The 19,618-nt window shown below is 43.6% G+C and overlaps 1 protein-coding gene across 2 annotated transcripts; it reads left to right on the forward strand.

The window, feature by feature from the left end:
- Positions 1-15,416: 15,416 nt before the first annotated feature.
- Positions 15,417-19,610, forward strand: LOC121922018 (zinc finger protein 426-like). 2 transcript variants are annotated; one of them, XM_042450887.1, is made up of 4 exons: positions 15,417-15,529; positions 17,090-17,175; positions 17,391-17,614; positions 18,842-19,610. In XM_042450887.1, exons 1-4 carry the CDS (start codon positions 15,487-15,489, stop codon positions 18,846-18,848), a joined length of 360 nt encoding a protein of 119 aa, XP_042306821.1. In that variant the 5' UTR covers positions 15,417-15,486; the 3' UTR covers positions 18,849-19,610. The 2 variants fall into 2 exon arrangements, with proteins under 2 accessions (XP_042306821.1, XP_042306820.1); XM_042450886.1 differs by having other exon boundaries at positions 17,391-17,597.
- The last annotated feature ends 8 nt before the right edge of the window (positions 19,611-19,618 follow it).

A 19,618-nucleotide genomic window follows, 5' to 3' on the forward strand; every position in this document is an offset into this window, starting at 1 on the left:
ATATTTGAAATGGAATCTGACCAACTGAGAAATATTGCAACCTTTTAGACTGGAAAAACTCGGTCGGTTTCCTTCCCAGTGTTGCTGCCTGTCCTGAATGGCAAGGGAATTCCAGTTCAGTATGCCAGCCTTGTTTCCCACCCAAATGTTTACCTGCTTGGGCTGGAAGGGGTGGTTCTTTGACTCGCCCACCTCTTTTGTGTCCAGTGGTTTCCATCCTTATAGCTTTTTAGCTGGCATTTCTGAAGCAGTTTTTACATGCTTTGAAAACCTAATTCCTTTAAAGGAAATGTACTGTGGCCTTATTCCAGCAGATTCCAGCTCCTGGTTAAGAACCTGTTCCCAGGAGAAGATGGTGGCCATAGGAGAAGGTAGAAATGTCTTCTTGTGGTCTTTCATCCAGCTCCCACTTTCATATTGAATTGTTTTCTTTTTTTATTTATTTTTTTTAATTTATCTTTATTGAAAATTTTCTTAAAAAGCACAAACAGCAAACAACAATAGATCAAACAACGGTATTTACAGAAAGAAGAAAGAAAAAGGAAAAAGGAAAGGAAAGTATCCAGAACACATAAAGCCGTTTCCGTCATTTATATAAGCAATAACATTTTTGATTTCCTAGAGGAGGGGACATGTTTATATCAGGTTGATTTCCTATACGTTTACTCAGCATAATTATAATTTCTTACAAGCCTAACATAACATATGTAAATAACATGTGTTATTCCTAACCTGTTGTCTCTGTGCATTAATTACATATGTATAATAAAGATATCTTACATGAAATGGGTTTCTCCTGTCACCAAACAAATTCGAAAATATTCTCCCGTTTCATATAAACATAAGAGGGTTCCATACTTTTTTAGTTTGATTCCAGTCCAGGTTTCTCAAAAGACAGGTAGCTTATCCTTTCCATATATTCCAAAAGCTTCATACACCAATCTTCCCGTGATATATGTTGCGTATCTTTCCAGTGGGACGCAAAGATTATCCTGGCTGCGTGAAATCATATAAAACAGCAGTTTCCCATACTTCTTTTCTAATTCCACATTCAGTATGATATTTAACAGATACATTTTGGGGTCTAACAAAAAATTTCCTCCAAGATTACTTGAATTAACTGGTGAATCCCGTTCCAGAATTTTTTGGCATAGTTACAGAACCACCACATATGAATGTAAGAGCCAGAGGCGGTATTACATTTCCAACATAGTGGGTTCTTATTTTTATATATTTTGGCTAATTTCAAAGGTGTTAGATGCCATCTATATTGGCATCTTATAGTAATTCTCCTTGATAGCCACGGACGATGTATACTTCAGTCTGGTATTCCAATTTTTTCCCATTGATCAAGTGGAATATTCTCTCCTAGATCCTGTGCCTTTTATCATTGTGGGCTTAATCAAATCCGCATGCACATTCTAACTTTAATAAAAACTTATATATTTTGGAGATTCTTCCCACCGTCTTGCCGAAATAATTTTATCAAGTCTGATTATTAAGTTAATCCCCACCTTTTTTTTATCCTGGACAATCTTTCTTTCAACTGCCTGAATAAGAACCAATTAATATGAAAGCCCTTCTCCAGCAAGTCCTCTAAGGGTTTCATTTCCAGTTGTTTAGTAATACTGTCTTTAACTAGAATATCTTTGTATGTTATCCATCTATTAGCAAGATTGCATCGTTTCTATGGAAGGCTTCGTTAATTGACCCCAAAAGGGATCTTTGGATAGATTATATTCTTAAATTTAGTCCAGACCCTATAAAGGTTTTCCTTACTAATGGGCGGCAAAAGCACGATTACCAAGATCTTATCGTAAAATAAATATGCGTGGATCCCATACACATGTCCGCCATTTCTAAATTTAGCAATCTTATTTCATCCATTTAAACCAAGGTATCATCCAATCGATACAACAGGCATAAAAATAAAGCTTTAAATTTGGGAGCCCAAGTCCACCATGTCCTATCTCTTTGCATATCACGAAAACGAACTCTAGGTTTTTTGCCACTCCATAGAATTTGCTTATAATTGATTCCTGTTTTAAAAGGTGCTTCATTAGTTAATATTGGGATTGTTTGAAATAAAAAAATCATCCTCGGAAGCACCATCATTTTTATAGCTGCCACTTTACCCAGCCATGACAACCCAATATTATTCCAACGTGTAGGTCCATCTTAATTTTTGCCAGGTTGACCATAATGTTTTTAAAAAGTTCTGTGTTCTTTGTGGAAATCCATATCCCCAAATATTTAGCCTTTTCCACAATCTTATATCTAGTTTTCCTGCAATCTGTCCTTATCCAACTTGGATAAATTCATTGTCTTAACGCGGTTTTGTCCTTATTTATGGTCAGTCCTGAAACATTGCCAAATGAAGCCAAACATATTAAGTTCCTCAACGTTTCAATAGGGTGGGAGAGAGAAACGCAGGTCGTCCGCATAGGCTTTATTTCATGTCAGCACCTTTGATTTAATACCCCTAATACACTCATTTCATCTTATTTCATCGTTTAATATTTCAAACATAGAATAAATAAGAGTGGAGAAAGCGGGCAGCCTTGTCTAGTGCCTTTATAGATACCAATGGCTCTACTGCAATGCCCGTTTATAATCAATAAAGCTGTCTGTTTAGAACAGATTTGGTCTAGCCAGGAGGCAAATCTTAGTTCCAAAACCTATTCTTCCACATAACTTCCTTCAGAAATTTCCAATTTAAACGATCAAAGGCTTTTTCAAAGTCATGAATAGTAAGGCTAATTGCTTGTCACACCTTTTTTCATGGTATTCCACCAAATTCAACATGAATCTCAAATTATTTTTTCATATGTCTCCCAGGTAAAAAACCTGATTGATCAGGGCTAATATAGCTTTTTAATACTGTTTTAGTCTTGTTGCAGAATAGCCGTAAATAGCTTATAATCTGTATTAAGCAAAGCTATAGGACGAAAATTTTTAGGTTCTAAATGTCATCCTCAGTTTTAGGAATTAACACTGTGCTAGAGCACCTCCACGAATCTGGCACTGCCCTTTCTCAACATGATTCATCACCATAACCAAAGGCTTTATCATTCATCCGCAAACACTTTTATATTCCGCTGGAAATCCGTCCGGTCCAGCAGCCTTTCCTGATTTTGATGCCTGTATCGCACTGAGCACCTCCTGCACCGAGAAATTTTGATTTATCAAATCCACTTGTGATTTATCCAACAAGCGGATGCTTCTTTGGTCTAAATAGTTGTTTTATTGCTTCGACTGAGATAGCATCAGTTTTAAATAAATTTACATAAAATTTAATAAACGCATTTTCAATTTCTTTTTGTTGTATATATTATATCCTTATATTTTAATTTTACAATATTTCTTTTTTCAACTCCTGCCTTAATTTATGAGCCAAAAATTTTCCAGGCTTGTTGGCCGAATAAAAAAATTTTTTGCTTAACAAATTTAAGTTTTTATTTACCTGGTCGGTTAAAAGCAGGGAGATTTGCGTTGGATCAATCTTAATTCTTGTAAGATTTTGGGATTGCCACTGTCTCTCAGTAATTCTCTATCTTTTACTTCAATGATTTTGTAACTCCACTAACTTCTTGTTTTTATTTTTCTTTAATTGTGCCCCTTTTTTAATAAAAAGCCACGAATTACTGCCTTTGGGCATCCCAGATATTCTTTAAGGCAGCATCACTGTTTAAATTTTCCTTGAAGTAGTTTTTTAAGACTTCTTCGGTCTTAATTTTATTTTTTCATCATTCAGTAAAATACTGTTAGCCTCCAATTAACTTCCCTGTACCTATTCTCATTGTCATCGTCACAGGTTTATGATCTGATGTAAATTAGGCAACATATCAATATCAATTACATTTGCACATAAGTTAATTGAAGTCAAGATCATGTCAAGTCTAGCCCATGATTTTTGAGCGAAGGAATAAAAGGAAAAATCTTTAGCGCTAGGATTCTTTGTCTCCAAACATCACATAGTTACAAGTTCAACTAACTCAAAAAAACTCTTAGGCAGTCTGCCCTGTTTAGGTTTAATTTTCTTTTCAGATGACCTGTCTATCAAAGGAGACCACACCCCGTTCCAGTCCCCCATAAACATCGCTGTATCAAAGGAAATATCTTTAAGTTTAGTTAAAGTTTTTGAAAAAAACTATCCTTATTATCTGTTGGGCATATACTCCCAGATTAGTATTTTTGATCCATATATTAGCAATGATGCCGATATATGCCCATTGTTATCATTCAAGACTTCTACAGCATCATATTTATGTTAAGATACAAGATAACCCCTTTTTTCCTTTTATCATTTGCTGACACATAGTGTTGCCCAAGTTGAAATTTTTTAATAATGGACATCTAATTTCCGAACATGGGTTCTTGTAAACATACCACGTCACATTTTTATTTATCTAATACTGAAAGATTCTATTTCTTTACAATTCGATTTATACCTTTTACATTCCATGTCCACCTTAATTTCCGATCCATGGAGTGAGGCAGGAACGGGGTGGAGTCCAATACACACAGTCTGGATCAATCATTACTGGTAGCGGATCTAGAGGGGTGAAGTTATGGCCTTTATCCAATTTAAAGTTTTACCTCCTTGCTTGGTCAGTAATTCATCTCACTTCCGTCGAGTCCGAGATTAAGTCATCATTACCATCCACCTTTCTCTAGGCGAAGTTTAGTGTTGAGTCTTGACACAGTTGTTCCTTACTAACGGATTCGATCTCGGTTTTCGTTTGGGAATCTTAAGTTAGTCCATTGAAGGTTTGGTATCTGATACAGATACCAGTTTCCCGTTTCTGGTACTGTTCTTCTTCTGATTCGTAAAGACCACGAGGATTGCCCTTATAGTTCTGGCATGTCAAAGATCTTCTTTCATAGCTTTCAAACCAAAAAACAAGCCCTTCCGGAAATAACCACCTATACGAAATACTCATTTTCCTAAGATGTGTAGTCAAGAAGAAGTAGTCCTTCCTCAGTCTCAAAACTTTTGAGGGGATGTCCTTAAAAACATGAAGAGTTTGACCATCTATAATTAAAGATGTCTCATTAGTCTTTTTCAACAGTAGGTCTCTAGAAAGTTTTTTCAAAAAAATTATAATCACGTCCCTAGGGACCTTTTTCTGCTTAGCAATCGCTGAATTCAATCTGAAGATGCGATCTATCCCAAAGGAGAAGAACTGTACATCACATTGTAAAAAATCAGCTAGTTTTGGAACCAATGATTCCATTAGGTCCTCACCTTCTATCTCCCTTAGCCCTCTTATTTTAATCGATTTCTCCCTGGCCTTGCATTCCCATTTTAAATTCTCTTCAATTTGATATCTTTGGGTGTTACTTATTTCTAATATTTTTTCCTCTTGTGTTTTAAAGTTCTGTTCAAGAGCATCCAATTTAGATTTAATTCTAGATAACTCTGCAGTTGATTTGTCCATAGATTTTCTCATTTCTTTAAAGTCTGATCTTAATTCAGCCCGAATTTCAGCTTTAAATGAAGTCATTTCTGTTGAAAGGGATGCCACTTTTTCACCTAAGTCCAATATCATTTTCTTAAGATCCTCCATTAGATTCGGATTAATAACAGTGCCTTCTCCTACTTGCTGGAACTGCTCTATAGATGGTCTCCTCACATGCAAAGAAGCAGGCGGTTTTGCAGCCTGACCTTTCTTTTTAGGGTCCATTTATGGTTTCTTCCCTTTTCCAGGAAAGATTCGGCCGGCCGCAGGTCGGCCCCGACACCGCGTCCCGCGGAACGCTGCCCTGAGCCTTCTCAGGTGCGTCCGTTCGCTCCGCCTTACAACCGGAAAATGTTTTCTTTTTTTAAAACCCAAACTTCTAGATCTATATTTTTTTTGCAGACACGATGGAAGAATATGGTAAGGCAGGTTTCTTTGCTCTTCTGTTCCCTCTCTGTTCATAGATGTTTGGTGAGGGATTTTGGGGGCAGCTGCTGTTGACCTGGCCTCTTGTAAGCAGGCACACATGGATGCAATATCAGTTAGAGTCTAACCAGCTCAAGCTTTGTTTCTTGTATTGCTTAGTTTAGACAGGCCGCTGTAACCCAATCCTGATGGTCAGTCTTTCTCCAGTCTTTCTCCAGCCCTCTTAGTGCTGATGCTGCTAAAAATGTTGAGTCAGGCAGAGGATAACAAGGGAGGGAAAGGAGGTGGGAAGTGTAAAAGCATTTGTAAAAAAAGATTTCCCACCAGAGATTTTGTTAACTGAAGGATGTGTCGACTTATTTTGTTTTATCTTTGCTTAGAGTCAAGGGAAGGAAAGGAGAAGGAGGTTGGAGTTTTGTGGGGGCCTCAGTCTTTGGTCCTCCAGATGAGTTGGCTCCCAGAATCACTAACTATTAGCCAAGCTGGCCAAGGCTTCTGAGAGTTGTAATCCAAAACATATGGAAGGCCACACTTTGAGCATCACTGCCATAGCAGCCCCAAAGATTCCTCAACCTATAGAAGGTTGAACCTATGGATGTCATGACAGTTGGCCCTTCATTTCCATGGGTTCTACATTCATGGATTCAACTATTGGTGGCTTAAAATATACTCCAAAAATAATGACCAAAAGCACACCTTGATTTTGCCATTTTATTATACAAGGGACATCATTTTATTTCTTGTTATCGTGTGCCTTGAAGTCATTTCCAACTTATATCGACAGACACTAAGGTGGAGCTATCATGTAGTTTTCATGGCCAGCTTCTTCAGAGGGGGTTCGCCGGGGCCATCCTCTGAGGATGAGAGAGTGTGACTTGTCCAAGGTCACCCATTTTATATAGTGGGATTTGATCACCAACAGATTTTGCTAGCCACAGGGGAGCTGGAAACCAAATCCCAGTGGATACCAAGGGCCCATTGTATTTCCATCTTTTTTGGAAACACCAAACCAAATCTTGCCTGATTTTGGGAAGTTCAAAAGCAGTTTTTGGGCAGATGATAAGACCAGTTTTATGAGGTCAGGAAGAGAGTTCTGGAATGCAGCCCTCTTTCCCTTCATTTGGACCCACAGAGTCAGAAAGACATGGGAACCTCATTAAGGAGGATTGGGATACCACATCTGAAGCTTTATTATTATGCATGTTGTCTTGATTAGATCAAGCAACGGATTAAAATTTAAAGAGGATAAATTGTTACTGTTGGAAGGCATTGATCTCCCTTTCATTTGGCATGCATATTTGATTTACGACAAATCTCAAGTCACTAAAGAATTTAACAATTATATTCGGAAATCCCTTTTAATAAATTGACAAAGATATAAATGTAAACTCATACCGAAGATCCAGCGATGGACATCAGTTAATGAAGCGTTTTATAGGAAAGAAAAAATTAAACTAGACAATACGGTAGCTTATAAAGATTTATTGATTCTGAATAAAGGAAAACACAGACTAAAAATGATGGAATAACTATTACGAGATGGTTTAAAATGTAATTGGTTCTTGTACAGACAAATCATCGAAAGGTTTAAAATAGATGAAAAATTACATCAAATTGTAATTGGTTGGCGGCCGAACAGAAAAGGTGCTCAGCAAAGACTCCTTTTCATCCTGGAGAGAAGTGACCAGTGGGGTCCAGATAAGGTTGCCATAACCCGGCTGCAACTGGGATTTTCCCAGTTTTGGCGGCACCGTCCCCCTCCCGTCCCGGGTGCTGCCAGAAACCAGGACAACCCCGGTTGCCGCTGGGTTGCCGTGGCCCATGGGGCCTCGCTACCCTCCTCCTCCTCCACTGCACATGGCTGGAGGGCAGCGAGGCCTGGGGTGGAGGAGGCGAAGGTAGAGGTGGCGCCTCCCCCGCCTCCCCGCACAGGTGCGCCACCCACCTCCTCCGCCCCCTCTGCCCCAGCCGCGTGGAGGAGACGGAGGTGGCGCCTCCTGGGCATGGGAGCGCCACCCTCCCCGTCTCCCCGCACGGCCACGCCACCTTCCCCCACCTATCCGCGCCCACCTCCTCCTCCTCCTCTGTCCCAGGCTGCGCGGCCACGTGGAGGAGGCGAAGGTGGAGGCGGTGCACCTCCTGCGCACAACTGCGCCACCCTCCCCGACTCCACCCCAGGCCACACAGTGAATGGAGGAGGGGGAGGAGGAGGAGGAGGAAAAGGAGGAGGAGGAGGTGAGTGAGTGAGTGAGTGAGTGGCCAGAGGCCTCAAGGTGTTTTTATTTTTTGGGAGGTGCTTTTAATGCTAACAAGTCTCCCTTGTTTTGACAATGACAGTGTGGTGGTGATGATGATGATATGAGTCAGCTTGAGAGGCATGCAGGCACTGTTTCTGAAGCCGAGAGTGTCACCTTCCAAAGTGTGTTTTGGGTGCTTTTAATGCTAACAAGTCTCCCTTGTTTTGACAGTGATAGTGTGATGATGAGGATATGAGTCAGCTTCAGAGGCATGCACGCACTGTTTCTGAAGCCGAGAGAGTGTGACTTTCCAAAGTGCTTTTCTGTGTGTTTTTGGTTCTTTAATGGTGATATTGATATCAGCAAGCGTCTGAGGCATGGTCAATGTAAATTGCCGTGATTTTTACAAACTCATGTGCAGTGAAGAAAAAACAAAGTCCCTCAACCAAGTACACACTTCTGAGAAGTACACTTGGTGCAAGAACTGTGAAACCACCTTGTCATGTTCAACATGCATAGCCATGTTAAACCATGCTAAGTGTTAAACCCAAGGGGTTTGGTTATGGAATAAGCCTCTGAAATATGCAAGAGGCCATATTCATTAAAGCCATGTTCAATGCCCAAATGTGCTGGTGTGTGTGTTTTGGAATGGAGGTTGGGGGTGTTTGGCCAGAAAGGGAAGTACATTTCTGCCATCTGCCTATAAATAATGCCCAAATGACCTCCATTTTGATCATGCCTAAGAAACACGCATTTATATTAACATTTTTAAAAGCACCAAAATTTTTCGTGTGTCCTCCATTTTTATAAAAATGTGCCCTAAATTTGAAAATGATGTCCTACATTTGTCGCGGTTTGGAGGTCCTGACTTATGGCAACCCTAACTGCACCTGGCCCTGCATCACCTCGGTGGCAATGTGAGCAGTCTGCGAAAGGGAAGGCTGAGCATGTCTGACCTGGCTTTGCCACAGTGGCAACAGTCTCCTCATGAGGAGGAGGCTGCAGTGTAGGAAAAGGGAGTGAGCCCACTGTTAGTATCCCCCATGGCCTGTTTGGCCTCGAATTGAACTGGCCAGTCCTTGGATAGAGGGCTGCTGGTCTGCTGCGTCTGAAACAGCCCATAAACAGGGACCAGGCTTTCAAGGTGTCCTCCTCCGCAGGGTTGTTGCGAGGGAAAGGCACCCCACCTTTGGCCCAAAGCCTTGCAGCAAAGAGGGCAGATCTACCCTGAGCAACAAACACATTAATGGCTGCAAAGGTAAACCTCTTGCCCTTCTGGGCCCAGAGGACTCTCCCTTTCTGCCTGATTCCTGGCTGCTGGGTCCTTCTCCTCCGGTTCTCCCTCCTCTTCCTTTTCTTCCTCCTACTCCTCCTCTCCTTCCCTTCCACTCCTTCCTTTTAGTCCAGAGGAGGGCGACTAAAATGGTGAAAGATCTGGAAGCCATCCCCTATGAGGAACGACTTAGGGAGCTGGGGATGTTTAGCCTGTAGAAGAGAAGGTTAAGAGGTGACATGATAGCCCTGTTTAAATATTTGAAGGGATATCATATTCAGGAGGGAGCAAGATTGTTTTCTGCTGCTCCAGAGACTAGGACCCAGAGCAATGGATGCAAGCTACAGGAAAAGAGATTCCACCTCAACATTTGGAAGAACTTCCCGACAGTAAGGGCTGTTTGACAGTGGAACAAACTCCTTTCTCGGAGTGTAGTGGTGTCTCCTTCCTTAGAGGTCTTTAAGCAGAGGCTAGATGGACATCTGCTGGGGATGCTTTGATTTGGATTTCCTGCATGGCAGAATGGGGTTGGACTGGATGGCCTTGCGGTCTCTTCCAACTCTATGATTCTATGATTCCTCCTCCTCCTCCTCCTCCCAGAGGCCTCCTTTGCCTGCCCTCCCTTTGGCCTCCCCTTCCCTCCTTCTTGGCTCTTCCACTGCCTTCTTTCTTTCCCCAAAGGCCCTCCTGCCTTCTCCTCCTCGTTCTTCCCCAGAGGCCTCCTTCCCTTTGGCCTCCATTTGCCCTCTTCCTTCCTTCCTTCTCTCTTCCTCCTTCCCTTCCTTTTACTTCCTCTTTCTTTTCCTCTTCTTCCTCCCCAGTTCCAGCCCCAAGAAGAGAGGCCTTCCTCCTCCTCCCCTTCCTTCTCCATCTTGAAAAACTGGAACGTGTCCAAAGGAGGGCAAGTAAAATGGTGAAAGGTCTAGAAACCATGTCCTATGAGGAACAACTGAAGGAGCTGGGGATGTTTAGCCTGGAGAAGAGAAGGTTAAGAGGTGATATGATAGCCCTGTTTAAATACTTGAAGGGACGCCATACTGAGGAGGGAGCTGACTTGTTTTCACTTGCTCCAGAGACTAGGACCCGGAGCAGTGGATGCAAGCTACAAGAAACAAAGCATTAGGAAGAACTCCTGACAGTAAGGCTTGTCTGATAGTGGAACACACTCCTTTCTCGGAGTGTAGTGAGTCTCCTTCCTTGGAGGTCTTTAAACAGAGGCTAGATGGCCATCTGTCGGAGATGATTTGATTGTGGATTCCTGCATGGCAGAAGGGGGTTGGACTGGATGGCCCTTGCGGTCTCTTCCACTCTATGATTCTATGATTCTATCTCTCCCTTTCCTTCCTCATCCTTCCTCTTTCTTTCCTCTTCTTCCTCCCAGTTCCAAACCCAGAAGAGAGGCCCTTTCTTCCCCCTCCCCTCTTGGCCCAAGCCCTCCCATGAAAGAAGCCCCGCCCACAGTAAGCCCGAGCCGCCCGCCCCCGGCTCCCTCCTCCCTCAGAGAGCGGGTCACTCTCGCCTAGGCCCGCCCATTCCGGCGATAGGGCGGCGCTTCCTGATGCGGCGGGAGGACCAGAACCAGAGAGAAGGAAGAGAAGATGGCGGCCTCTTTGTTTCCCGAGGCCTAGGGCTCCTGGGAAGGAGGTGGTCCCCTCTCTTCCCCTTTGGAGACACAGGGACCTCCCTTGGCCCTTTATGGTGGCCCCAGAGCTCTCTGAGAGAGAAGGAGCTAAAGGGCATTTCCCAGAATTCCACAGCAAGGAGCAGGGTTATTCTTCCTTCAATGAGGAAGGGCTCCCAGAGAGAGAGAGAGAGCCTAGGAAAGGGGCCAGAGAGGGTGGAGGCGCTGGGTTCCTCCCCTCCTCCTCCTCTATTGGGCCCTTTGCGTCCAGGTCCAGGCAAGGAAGGCCCTCCTCCCTCCCTCCCCCAGGGCCTTGGAGGACTCCCTCGGGGCTCCTTTGGAGGAGAGGAGGAGGAGAAGGGAGACCCAGGCCAAGGAGGGTGGGGAGCCTCTCGCTCCACAGCCTCAGGCAAGACCAGGAAGGCCCTCCTCCCCTCCTCCTTGAAGGAGCCTGCCAGGGGAACCCTGGGAGAGCTTCTCCTTTTGGGCCTCAGGGCCGCCATCAGCCCCAAAGGACTCCAAGCAGCAAAGGGCACAGCAGAAGGTCAAGGATCTTGGACTGGCAACTTTCGGACCAACCAGGCCCAACACACAACAGAAGTAATCCCCTTTGAGACCGCTTTGACTGCCCTGGCTCAGTGCTAGGGAATCCGGGAACCGTAGTTTTGGGAGACACTTAGCTCTTTGTCAGAGAGCAATGGTACCACAATAAACTACAACTCCCAGAGTTCCCTAGCGCTGAGCCAGGACAGTGAAAGCAGTCTCAATCTGGATGATTTCTGCAGAACGTTTTGGACCCGAAAGAGAGAAATTGGCCGCATGAGCTTTTGTAGGCTCCAGTCACTTCCTCAGATGCATTTAGGGAGGAAGACTAAGTCTAGGAAAACATTTCCGTCAATGTCTTTTACTCTTACCTGATGATTTTACAGAGACTAAAACAGCTTGGCTCAAAATGTTCTCTTCTGTCCAGAAAAATGAGCCACGCCATCTTAGATTTGATTTTAAAGCATATCATTACCTTAAAGGAGTGCCCATAATGCATACTTGACAAACACCTTGATATTTGGCAGCAATCTGGCCAGTCTTTTGCTGAGGGAAAACTGGCAACAGAGAAAAAATATGAACCTCAGTCAGGGGCTGCCAGAACACTGAAGTGTGGAAAAGGAGACCACTCAGGTGGCCTCACAATAAGAAAAGGTCTCTGTTCTGTTCAGGTGCAGAAAAAGAGAGAGTTCAGGGAAAGAGGAGCCAGGGAGGAGGATCAGGAGGAGAAGCCGCTCTGTCCAGAGGGTCAGTGCCAGTCCTTCAGGCAGTTTCTGCTATGAAGAGGCTGAGGGGCCCCGGGGGATTTGCAGCCGACTCTCCAGTCTGCCATCAGTGGCTGAAGCCAGAAAGCACACCAAGTCAGATGCTGGACCTGGTGCTCCTGGAGCAGTTCCTGGCCGTCCTTCCCCCAGAGATGGCCAGCTGGGTCAAGGAATGTGGGGCAGAGACCAGTTCCCAGGCGGTGGCCCTGGCGAAGGCTTCCTCCTGAGCCAGGCAGAGGAGCAGAGGCAGCAGAAAAGCAGCAGTGAGAGCCTTTCCATTAGTAATACAATTAAGCAAGAGTCAGCAGTAGAAGGCAGCAGTATGATAGCTGTGTCTAAATACAGTGGGCCCTGGTATCCGCTGGGGTTTTGGTCCCAGAGCCCCCTGGGATAACAAGACCGTGGAGGCCGAAGTCCCATTAAATATAATGGCATAGCAAAATGGTGCCCCTTATATAAAGTGAGAAATCAGGGTGCACTTAGAATTAGACTTTAAAAAATATTTTCAAGCCGTGGATGCTTAAATCCATGGATAAGGAGGACCAACTGTATTTGAAAGGCTGTCATACTGAGAATGCAGCATTTGGTTTCTGCAGCCTAGAGAATAGGACACAAAGCAATCTACAGGAAAAGGATCTACCTCAACTGTAGGAAACATTCCTAACAGCAAGAGCTGTTAGACAGTGGAAGACACAAGAGTCTCCCCGTTGGAGGTTTTTAAACAGGGTCTGGTGGCCATCTGTCAGGCGTGCTTTGATGCGTCTTCTCTGCATGGCAGAGGGTTGGACCGGATGACCCTTGAAGTCTCTCCAAGCAATACTTTATAATGGTACTTTAAAATGTTGTAAATTCCTTGTATTCACTGACCAATGCGCTGGAATTACCGTATATTCCGGCATATAAACGACTGGCGTATAAGACGACCCCCAAATTGACAAAACTGAAAATAGAGTATTTGGCATATATTCACTGTAAAGACCACCCAGCTCTTCTTGATAAGTCGAAAGGAGCGGAAGCACACAACCAATCAGCAGCACAGCACGACGAGGGAGAAAGAGGGGGGAGGAGAAAAAAGGAGAAGGAAGAAAGAAGAAAAGGAGGGGAAGAGGAGGCAGAACTCCACTATCTCTGAAGAAGAGTGTGTGCCAGGTTTGAATAACAGCAAACACAACATTTATTTCACCCGCCCCGACAACGCCTCCCGCCCTTCCCTTGGGGCATCTACACTGTAAGAATTAATGCGGTTGACAAAAACCCTTAAGAGCTGCTTGCTCCATCCTATGGGAAATACAAGAGGATTCGTAGTTTTAAAAATTAAGGTCCTTTTGCCTTCTCTGCCCAAAGAATGGGGGGCGGCTGCTCGAACTACAAATCCCAGGGATTCTGTACGATGGAGCCGTGGCAGTTCAAGGTGGCTCCTAGTGGAATCAAAGCCCCAGGAAGCTTGTGGCCAAATAAAATGTGTTAAGCTGCAAAGACTGCATGGCAGAAATAATCCAGTTTGACACCCCTTTAACTGCCCTGGCGCATGCTAGGGAATCCGGGGAATTCTAGTTTTCTGAGACATCTCAGCAAACTGTGGTGTGACAAAAAACTACAATTCCCGGATTTCATAGCACTGGGCCATGGCAGTTAAAATGGCATGAAACTGGATTGGGGCTCTGGAAGGAAGATGCAGCCTAAATTGATCCAAGACACACTGCAAATAATCCATTCAAGAACCACTTAGCTGCCCGGGATCAGTGCTAGGGAACCTGGGAAGTGTAGTTTTGGTGAACATTGAGCCGTCTGTCAGAAAGAAGCTCTGGTGCCACAACAAACTACAATTCCCAGATTCCCAACACTAAGCCAGGAAAGTTAAGTGTCACAAACTGAATATTTCTGGCAGTGTGTTTTGGACCTTGGTTATTAAAATGCTCAAGGGTCCAATCCATACTGCAGAAATACCTCCAGTTGGAGAACCGCTCTTTAAGCTCTGCCCTGGCTCAGTGCAGGGAAAACCATGGGAAAGTGGAGTTTTGTGGAGAAAGAGCTCTGGGGGCCACAATGGAACTACAATTACATGCATCTGAGGAGTATGCTTAAGTCTAGAAAGCTGCCCAACTTTTCTTTCAGTGAGGCTCAAATGTGCTACAAGAACAGATCTCTCTAGCTCAGCAGCACCATTATTGTTATTAATTATTAAATAAAACAAATGCATCTGGAGAAATTGGACTTAAACTGCAAACTGAATTAAAAAAATAAATAAAGGATAATAAGAATATAAATAATAATAATATAATATACTCATAATAATCAAATAATAATAAGAATATAGACGTAGACTGTATCTCTCTGTGGCTGGGAACCGAGAAGCATGGAGGCAATGCCCGTGAAAAAACCAGGGAATCCTGGGAATTGTAGTTTGGTGATGGCGGGGGGGGGGGCAACCACTGGGGTTCCTCCTCGCTGAGTGGCTGTAGTTGTACCTCCATCCAAACAGGATTTGGGTGCTCTTAGCCTGCTCTCAGAGGGACGCATGGGCTAAAAAGAGAGAGAGAGAGGAGACCCTTGCCTGAGGGTGGGCCGGAGACCGCCCCTCGGTCTCTGATTGCCTGAAAACTGAGTGTGTGGACGCCAAAGGGATGGTTTCTCTGTAGCCAAGCATCGCTCTCAGGCGTTAGGAAGGTACAGAGACCTTATGCTGTCCGAGGACAGAAGGGAAGGAGGGATCCAGGAAGGAAGGAAAGAGAAGAAAAGGTAAGAAAAAGGTAAGGGATTCAAGGCGGTAGGGAGAGCAGTAAGGAGTAAAGCAAGTTATTCGGAAGGAAGTGGTGAAAAGCAAAGGAGGGAGGAATGAGATATGATCCTTTGCCTTTGAGAGAAAGGCTTATCTGCCGAAGGCTCTCATTAGGACCCAGGGGCTTTTCCGGTTACGAACAAGACGACCCCCACCTTGGGGAAAGATTTTTCCAGGGCTAAGAAGTAGTCTTGTACGACGGAAAATACGGTATCACTAGAAGGAAAAGAGCCCTCCCTTCCAGCCACTCTTTAACTTCTTTTCTCACATTTGTCCTTTTAAATTCTTTAATGCGTTTTTGTCCCCACCAGTTGGGGGAACAGGCCACTGAAATCCGGAGCAGAGAAAGGTGTCCTTGACTCCAGAAAGAGAGCGCAGTCCATGCAGAGCCTGCAGAATTGCTCAGCAGATGCCATCTCATTGGGTAAGCGTATTCTTCACTTTGGTCTCCTCTCCTCCATATATCTATAGCAGACAGGCTGCAACCATCTTCTCCTGAGCTGGCATATAATGGAGATGCTTATCTTCTGCAAGTGTCTTGCTTCAAGATTTGAGACATTTATTCTTTTTAAAGCCAGCACTGTGGAAGAGCCATTCTATTAGTGTGTTATACCGCAATGGGTGTATATCTGTTTAAAAGACAAATACAAAAGATTGGAGGAAGGGCTGAATCTGGATTTGATATCCTCGCTCTTTGTAGTTCCGACTACCTTTCTGTCTGGCGAAGAGCCTGGAACATGGAATAGATCATCCACTGTCAGAGCTGGAACACACTGCTCCTGACCTTCCCATTCAGGCACACAAAAAGTGTCAGTGAGTCCTTAGTGATGCTGTGACCATGTGAGATCAGGTCCATCTGACACCTGCTTCAATTGCCAGCCTTCCTTGATATATCTAAAATATGGGAGGAGTCATGACTGAAGCATTGATGACATACATAAATCCTTTCCCATTTTGGGATATAAGATAGGGAGCTATTCTCTGGCTCTTGTTGTTGTGAGCTTTCAAGTTGTTTCTGACTTACAGCAGCCCTAAGATAACCGTATTACCGTGTTTTATTGGCAAGATTTGTTCAGTGGGGGTGTCTCTTTCTCTTCTTCTCAGGCTAATAGAGTGTGACTTGCCCAAGGTTACCCAGTGGGTTTCCATTGCTAAGCAGGACTTCAAACTCTTGTCATTGTTCAGTGCTCAAAACAGCTATACCACACTTTTTCTCTCTTGCCCTTGTTCTTAGTCCCAAACCCTATAGTCACAGCAGCTGCCAAGCGCTAGGATGGGCTGCAACTGCTCTCTCTTAGATTCTGAAAAGGGAGGGAGAAGAGAGGCAATTCAGATCATGAAAATCAGTCAGCCCTGCATATCCACAGATATTTTTATCCACGGATTCCAGCATGCGCTAGCTAAATTCCCCCAGAAGGAACAAGTGTATAGTTTGGGAGAATCCCTAGAGTCATCTCTGTCAGCAGAGACCCCAGAGGATTCTGTGGCTCAGAGTACTTTGCCTGCTTTCTCTGTTTCTCTGCAGGATGATTTATACATATTTTCATTTCAATCAGGTATAAATAAATAGACAAATATTTGTCTTAGGTCTTCTGTACTTTGTGCTTGTCTCTATCAATCTCATGAGATCTAGCGTATTAGTTTAAATGTTGGACTGTGTCCCTGGAGACCAAGGTTCGAATCCCTGCTGAGACATGAAAGCCAATGGGCGACCTTGGGCAAATCACAATCTCTCAGCCTCAGAGGATGGCAATGGCAAGGCCACTCTGAAAACAATTGCCAAGAAAAACTTGTGGTAGATTACCTTTGCGGTCTCTATAAGTCAACTTGAAGATACACAGCAACAAACCAGCTTTGTGATTATTCAGCAAAGACCTCCAAATGCTTGCTTTTGGAATTGGGACAATAAGTCAGTAATTGAGGGAATGGTACAGAAGGTTTACTTTTGTCTGGTACAGAAGGCTCATTTTTGTCTTCCTCCAAGGAGATAGAAGACTGCCAGGTCCAAGATGTACTGCCTCAGCTCTTCATTCTGACACTCTGCAAATAGCTTATGAGAGCCTAGATCAGGTAAGGGGCCAGGATCTTTGGAGAGGACAGGTGGGGTGATCCTGGTCCTTCTCCATGGACCTGAAGCATTTTCTCTCTTCTCTTTTTGCTCCATCAGACTTTCCTGTCGTGGCATTTTTAACTAACATATAGTGGGAAAATCCCAAGCTGCCCAGTTTTCTGTTCTGACTGAGGATAGTAATTTTGAGTTCATGGTATCTTGTTTCTACTCCCAGGTAACATTTGAAGAGGTGGAGATTCGTTTCAGCAAGGAGGAGTGGTCCCTACTAGATCCAGACCAAAGGGCCCTGCACAGGGAAGTCATGGAGAAGAACATGGAGCTTGTGGCCTCTCTGGGTAAGACTCCCTCTTTTTCCTGGCTGATCCAGTTACTCTTTAGGACCCTCGTAGCGTCTTCCTCCCTACTTGCTGTATTTCTGCCAGTTGAGTCATCTTCCATGTGGGTTTGTTAAGGATATGTTCCTTAGGATAAACCAGTCGCCAGCTGTAGGACTGGGGCCCCAGCTCTCAGCTTTCAAAACATATTCCCACCCTCTCAAGTTGTCATTTCAGCAGGCTTGGCAGCTTTCTGGTCCCTCTTCAAATGACAGTTTTGTAGGGTAATCTAAGTTTTCTAAGGTTTCACCCTTTGGTAAGGAAGCAAAAATATTTAACTATCCAAAATATCAAAGTCAAGTCTGTTAGGGTCCAGCTTTAAATCTGAAGAGTAGCAAAAAGCATCTTTATCTTACCATCTTTCCATAGAAAGTTGAGAGAGGAGGAAGATGGAAAACATGTAACTAGTTCAAAAACTTTAGAGAGTGTGTCTGTTAGTCTCAAAACAGGAGTGATTTTTTGGTTAGTTTCAATGAGAGAGAGAAAGAGAGGCATTTGCATGCAGGAAATCCCTATCTTTCTAAGGAGGGAGAAAGAGAATGCAAAAAACTTCCAACAGGTTTTCTCCAGTTCACAGTGGGTTATAACAAACTCATATATACTGCTAAGCATGAATGCCTGAGTGGGGATACCCCCCCCCCCAAGGATATTTATTTTGTCCCCAGCAGCTTCAGCTGTGGCTACATTCAGTTACTAGTAAATCTGGAACTGCTGGGATTGTTTACAGGCAAGCGAGAAAGCAAAGATGGAGATCTTCTTTTCCTCTGTAAGGAAACTTGACTTTCCACCACCTTGCTTTCTTTGGGTAGCCAAGTCCAGCTCCTCCCATTGAATTATCTGAAGATGCAGAAGGGGAATATATCCCAGAGGGAGAGAAGATGTGAATGAGTGGAGGAATTGGTTATTCATGTCCAGCTTGGGATAGAGGTTAAACCTGAGTGAATGTATTGGAAGCAAGTGTTGGTGAGCAGTAAAGGAGAACAAGTGTGTCTCCATCTGTCCCATCGAGCCTAATCATTCAGCAGATGGTCCCGTTACAATAGCGTTAATCAATATTAACAAGATATTAAGGTTGTCAAATCAGTATAGCAACCAGCTTTTACCAAAACCTTTGGAGAGGTGTTGAGTGGAGCTGATGATATCTCAGGAGAGATGTTAGAGGCCCACATGCCTCAAATCCCCTGCTCCAACTGGGACATATTGACATCAATAATGTATATTGACATCAATAATGTCCAGTCAGTGCCATTTTTCTTTTTGCCTGTGGCTAAATTATTTTTGTCATTGCCAGACGGTGATGGACAAGAGAAAGAGAATTTAAGAGAACGAAGGATGTCTTTGCAGGAAAGAGTCCAACGTCAACAAAAGAAAGAGAAGGGAAGCAAAATCGATACTAAGGAGAGGAGGATGAATATAGATACTGCTTTTCAGACTGGAGATTTCTGTGGAATGTCCATCCAAAAAATAAGACAGAAAGGACAGGGTCAGAGTAAGCATATTTCTCTTGAATGTTGGAGAAACCCCAGTTGTAAAGAAATCCTTACTTTTCACAGAGGAATTTATGTAGAAGGTATTCACATAGAAAAAAGAAAATGTGAGTTGTTAGGATGTGGAAAGGGCTTAAGGTGGACATCACATGAAAGGCCCCACACAGAAGTGAAACCATTTAGCTGCTCAAAGTCTGAAAAATGTTTAAGTAGGAAGATAAGCCTAGCAAGTCATAAAGTCACCCACACCAAAGAAAACCAATTTAAATGCATGGAATACAAAAAGATTTTCAGTGGAAAGACAAGTCTTATTTGTCATAGAAAAATTGATGCAGAAGAGAAGTCATTTAAATGCCTGGAATGTCTAAAGAGTTTCAGACACAAGAAATACCTCAATTGTCATCAAAAAATTCACACAGGAGAAAAGCTATTTAAATGCCTGGAATGTGGAAAGGAATTCAGTTGGAAGACAAATGTCACTTGTCACCAAAGAATTCATACTGGAGAGAAGCCACTTAAATGCTTAGAATATGGAAAGAAATTTAGTCAGAAGGCAGATCTCACTCGTCATCAAAGAATTC

Source organism: Sceloporus undulatus, chromosome 2, assembly GCF_019175285.1.
Source record: "Sceloporus undulatus isolate JIND9_A2432 ecotype Alabama chromosome 2, SceUnd_v1.1, whole genome shotgun sequence".
Classification (NCBI taxonomy): Eukaryota; Metazoa; Chordata; class Lepidosauria; order Squamata; family Phrynosomatidae; genus Sceloporus; species Sceloporus undulatus.

Bases quoted from the DNA above. Each gene is read 5' to 3' on its own strand.
- LOC121922018 (XM_042450886.1), top strand. From the start codon at position 15,487: ATGCAGAGCCTGCAGAATTGCTCAGCAGATGCCATCTCATTGG. The intron at 15,530-17,089 runs GTAAGCGTATTC...TCTTCCTCCAAG, and splicing joins AGCAGATGCCATCTCATTGG to GAGATAGAAGACTGCCAGGT. The intron at 17,176-17,390 runs GTAAGGGGCCAG...TTCTACTCCCAG, and splicing joins CTTATGAGAGCCTAGATCAG to GTAACATTTGAAGAGGTGGA.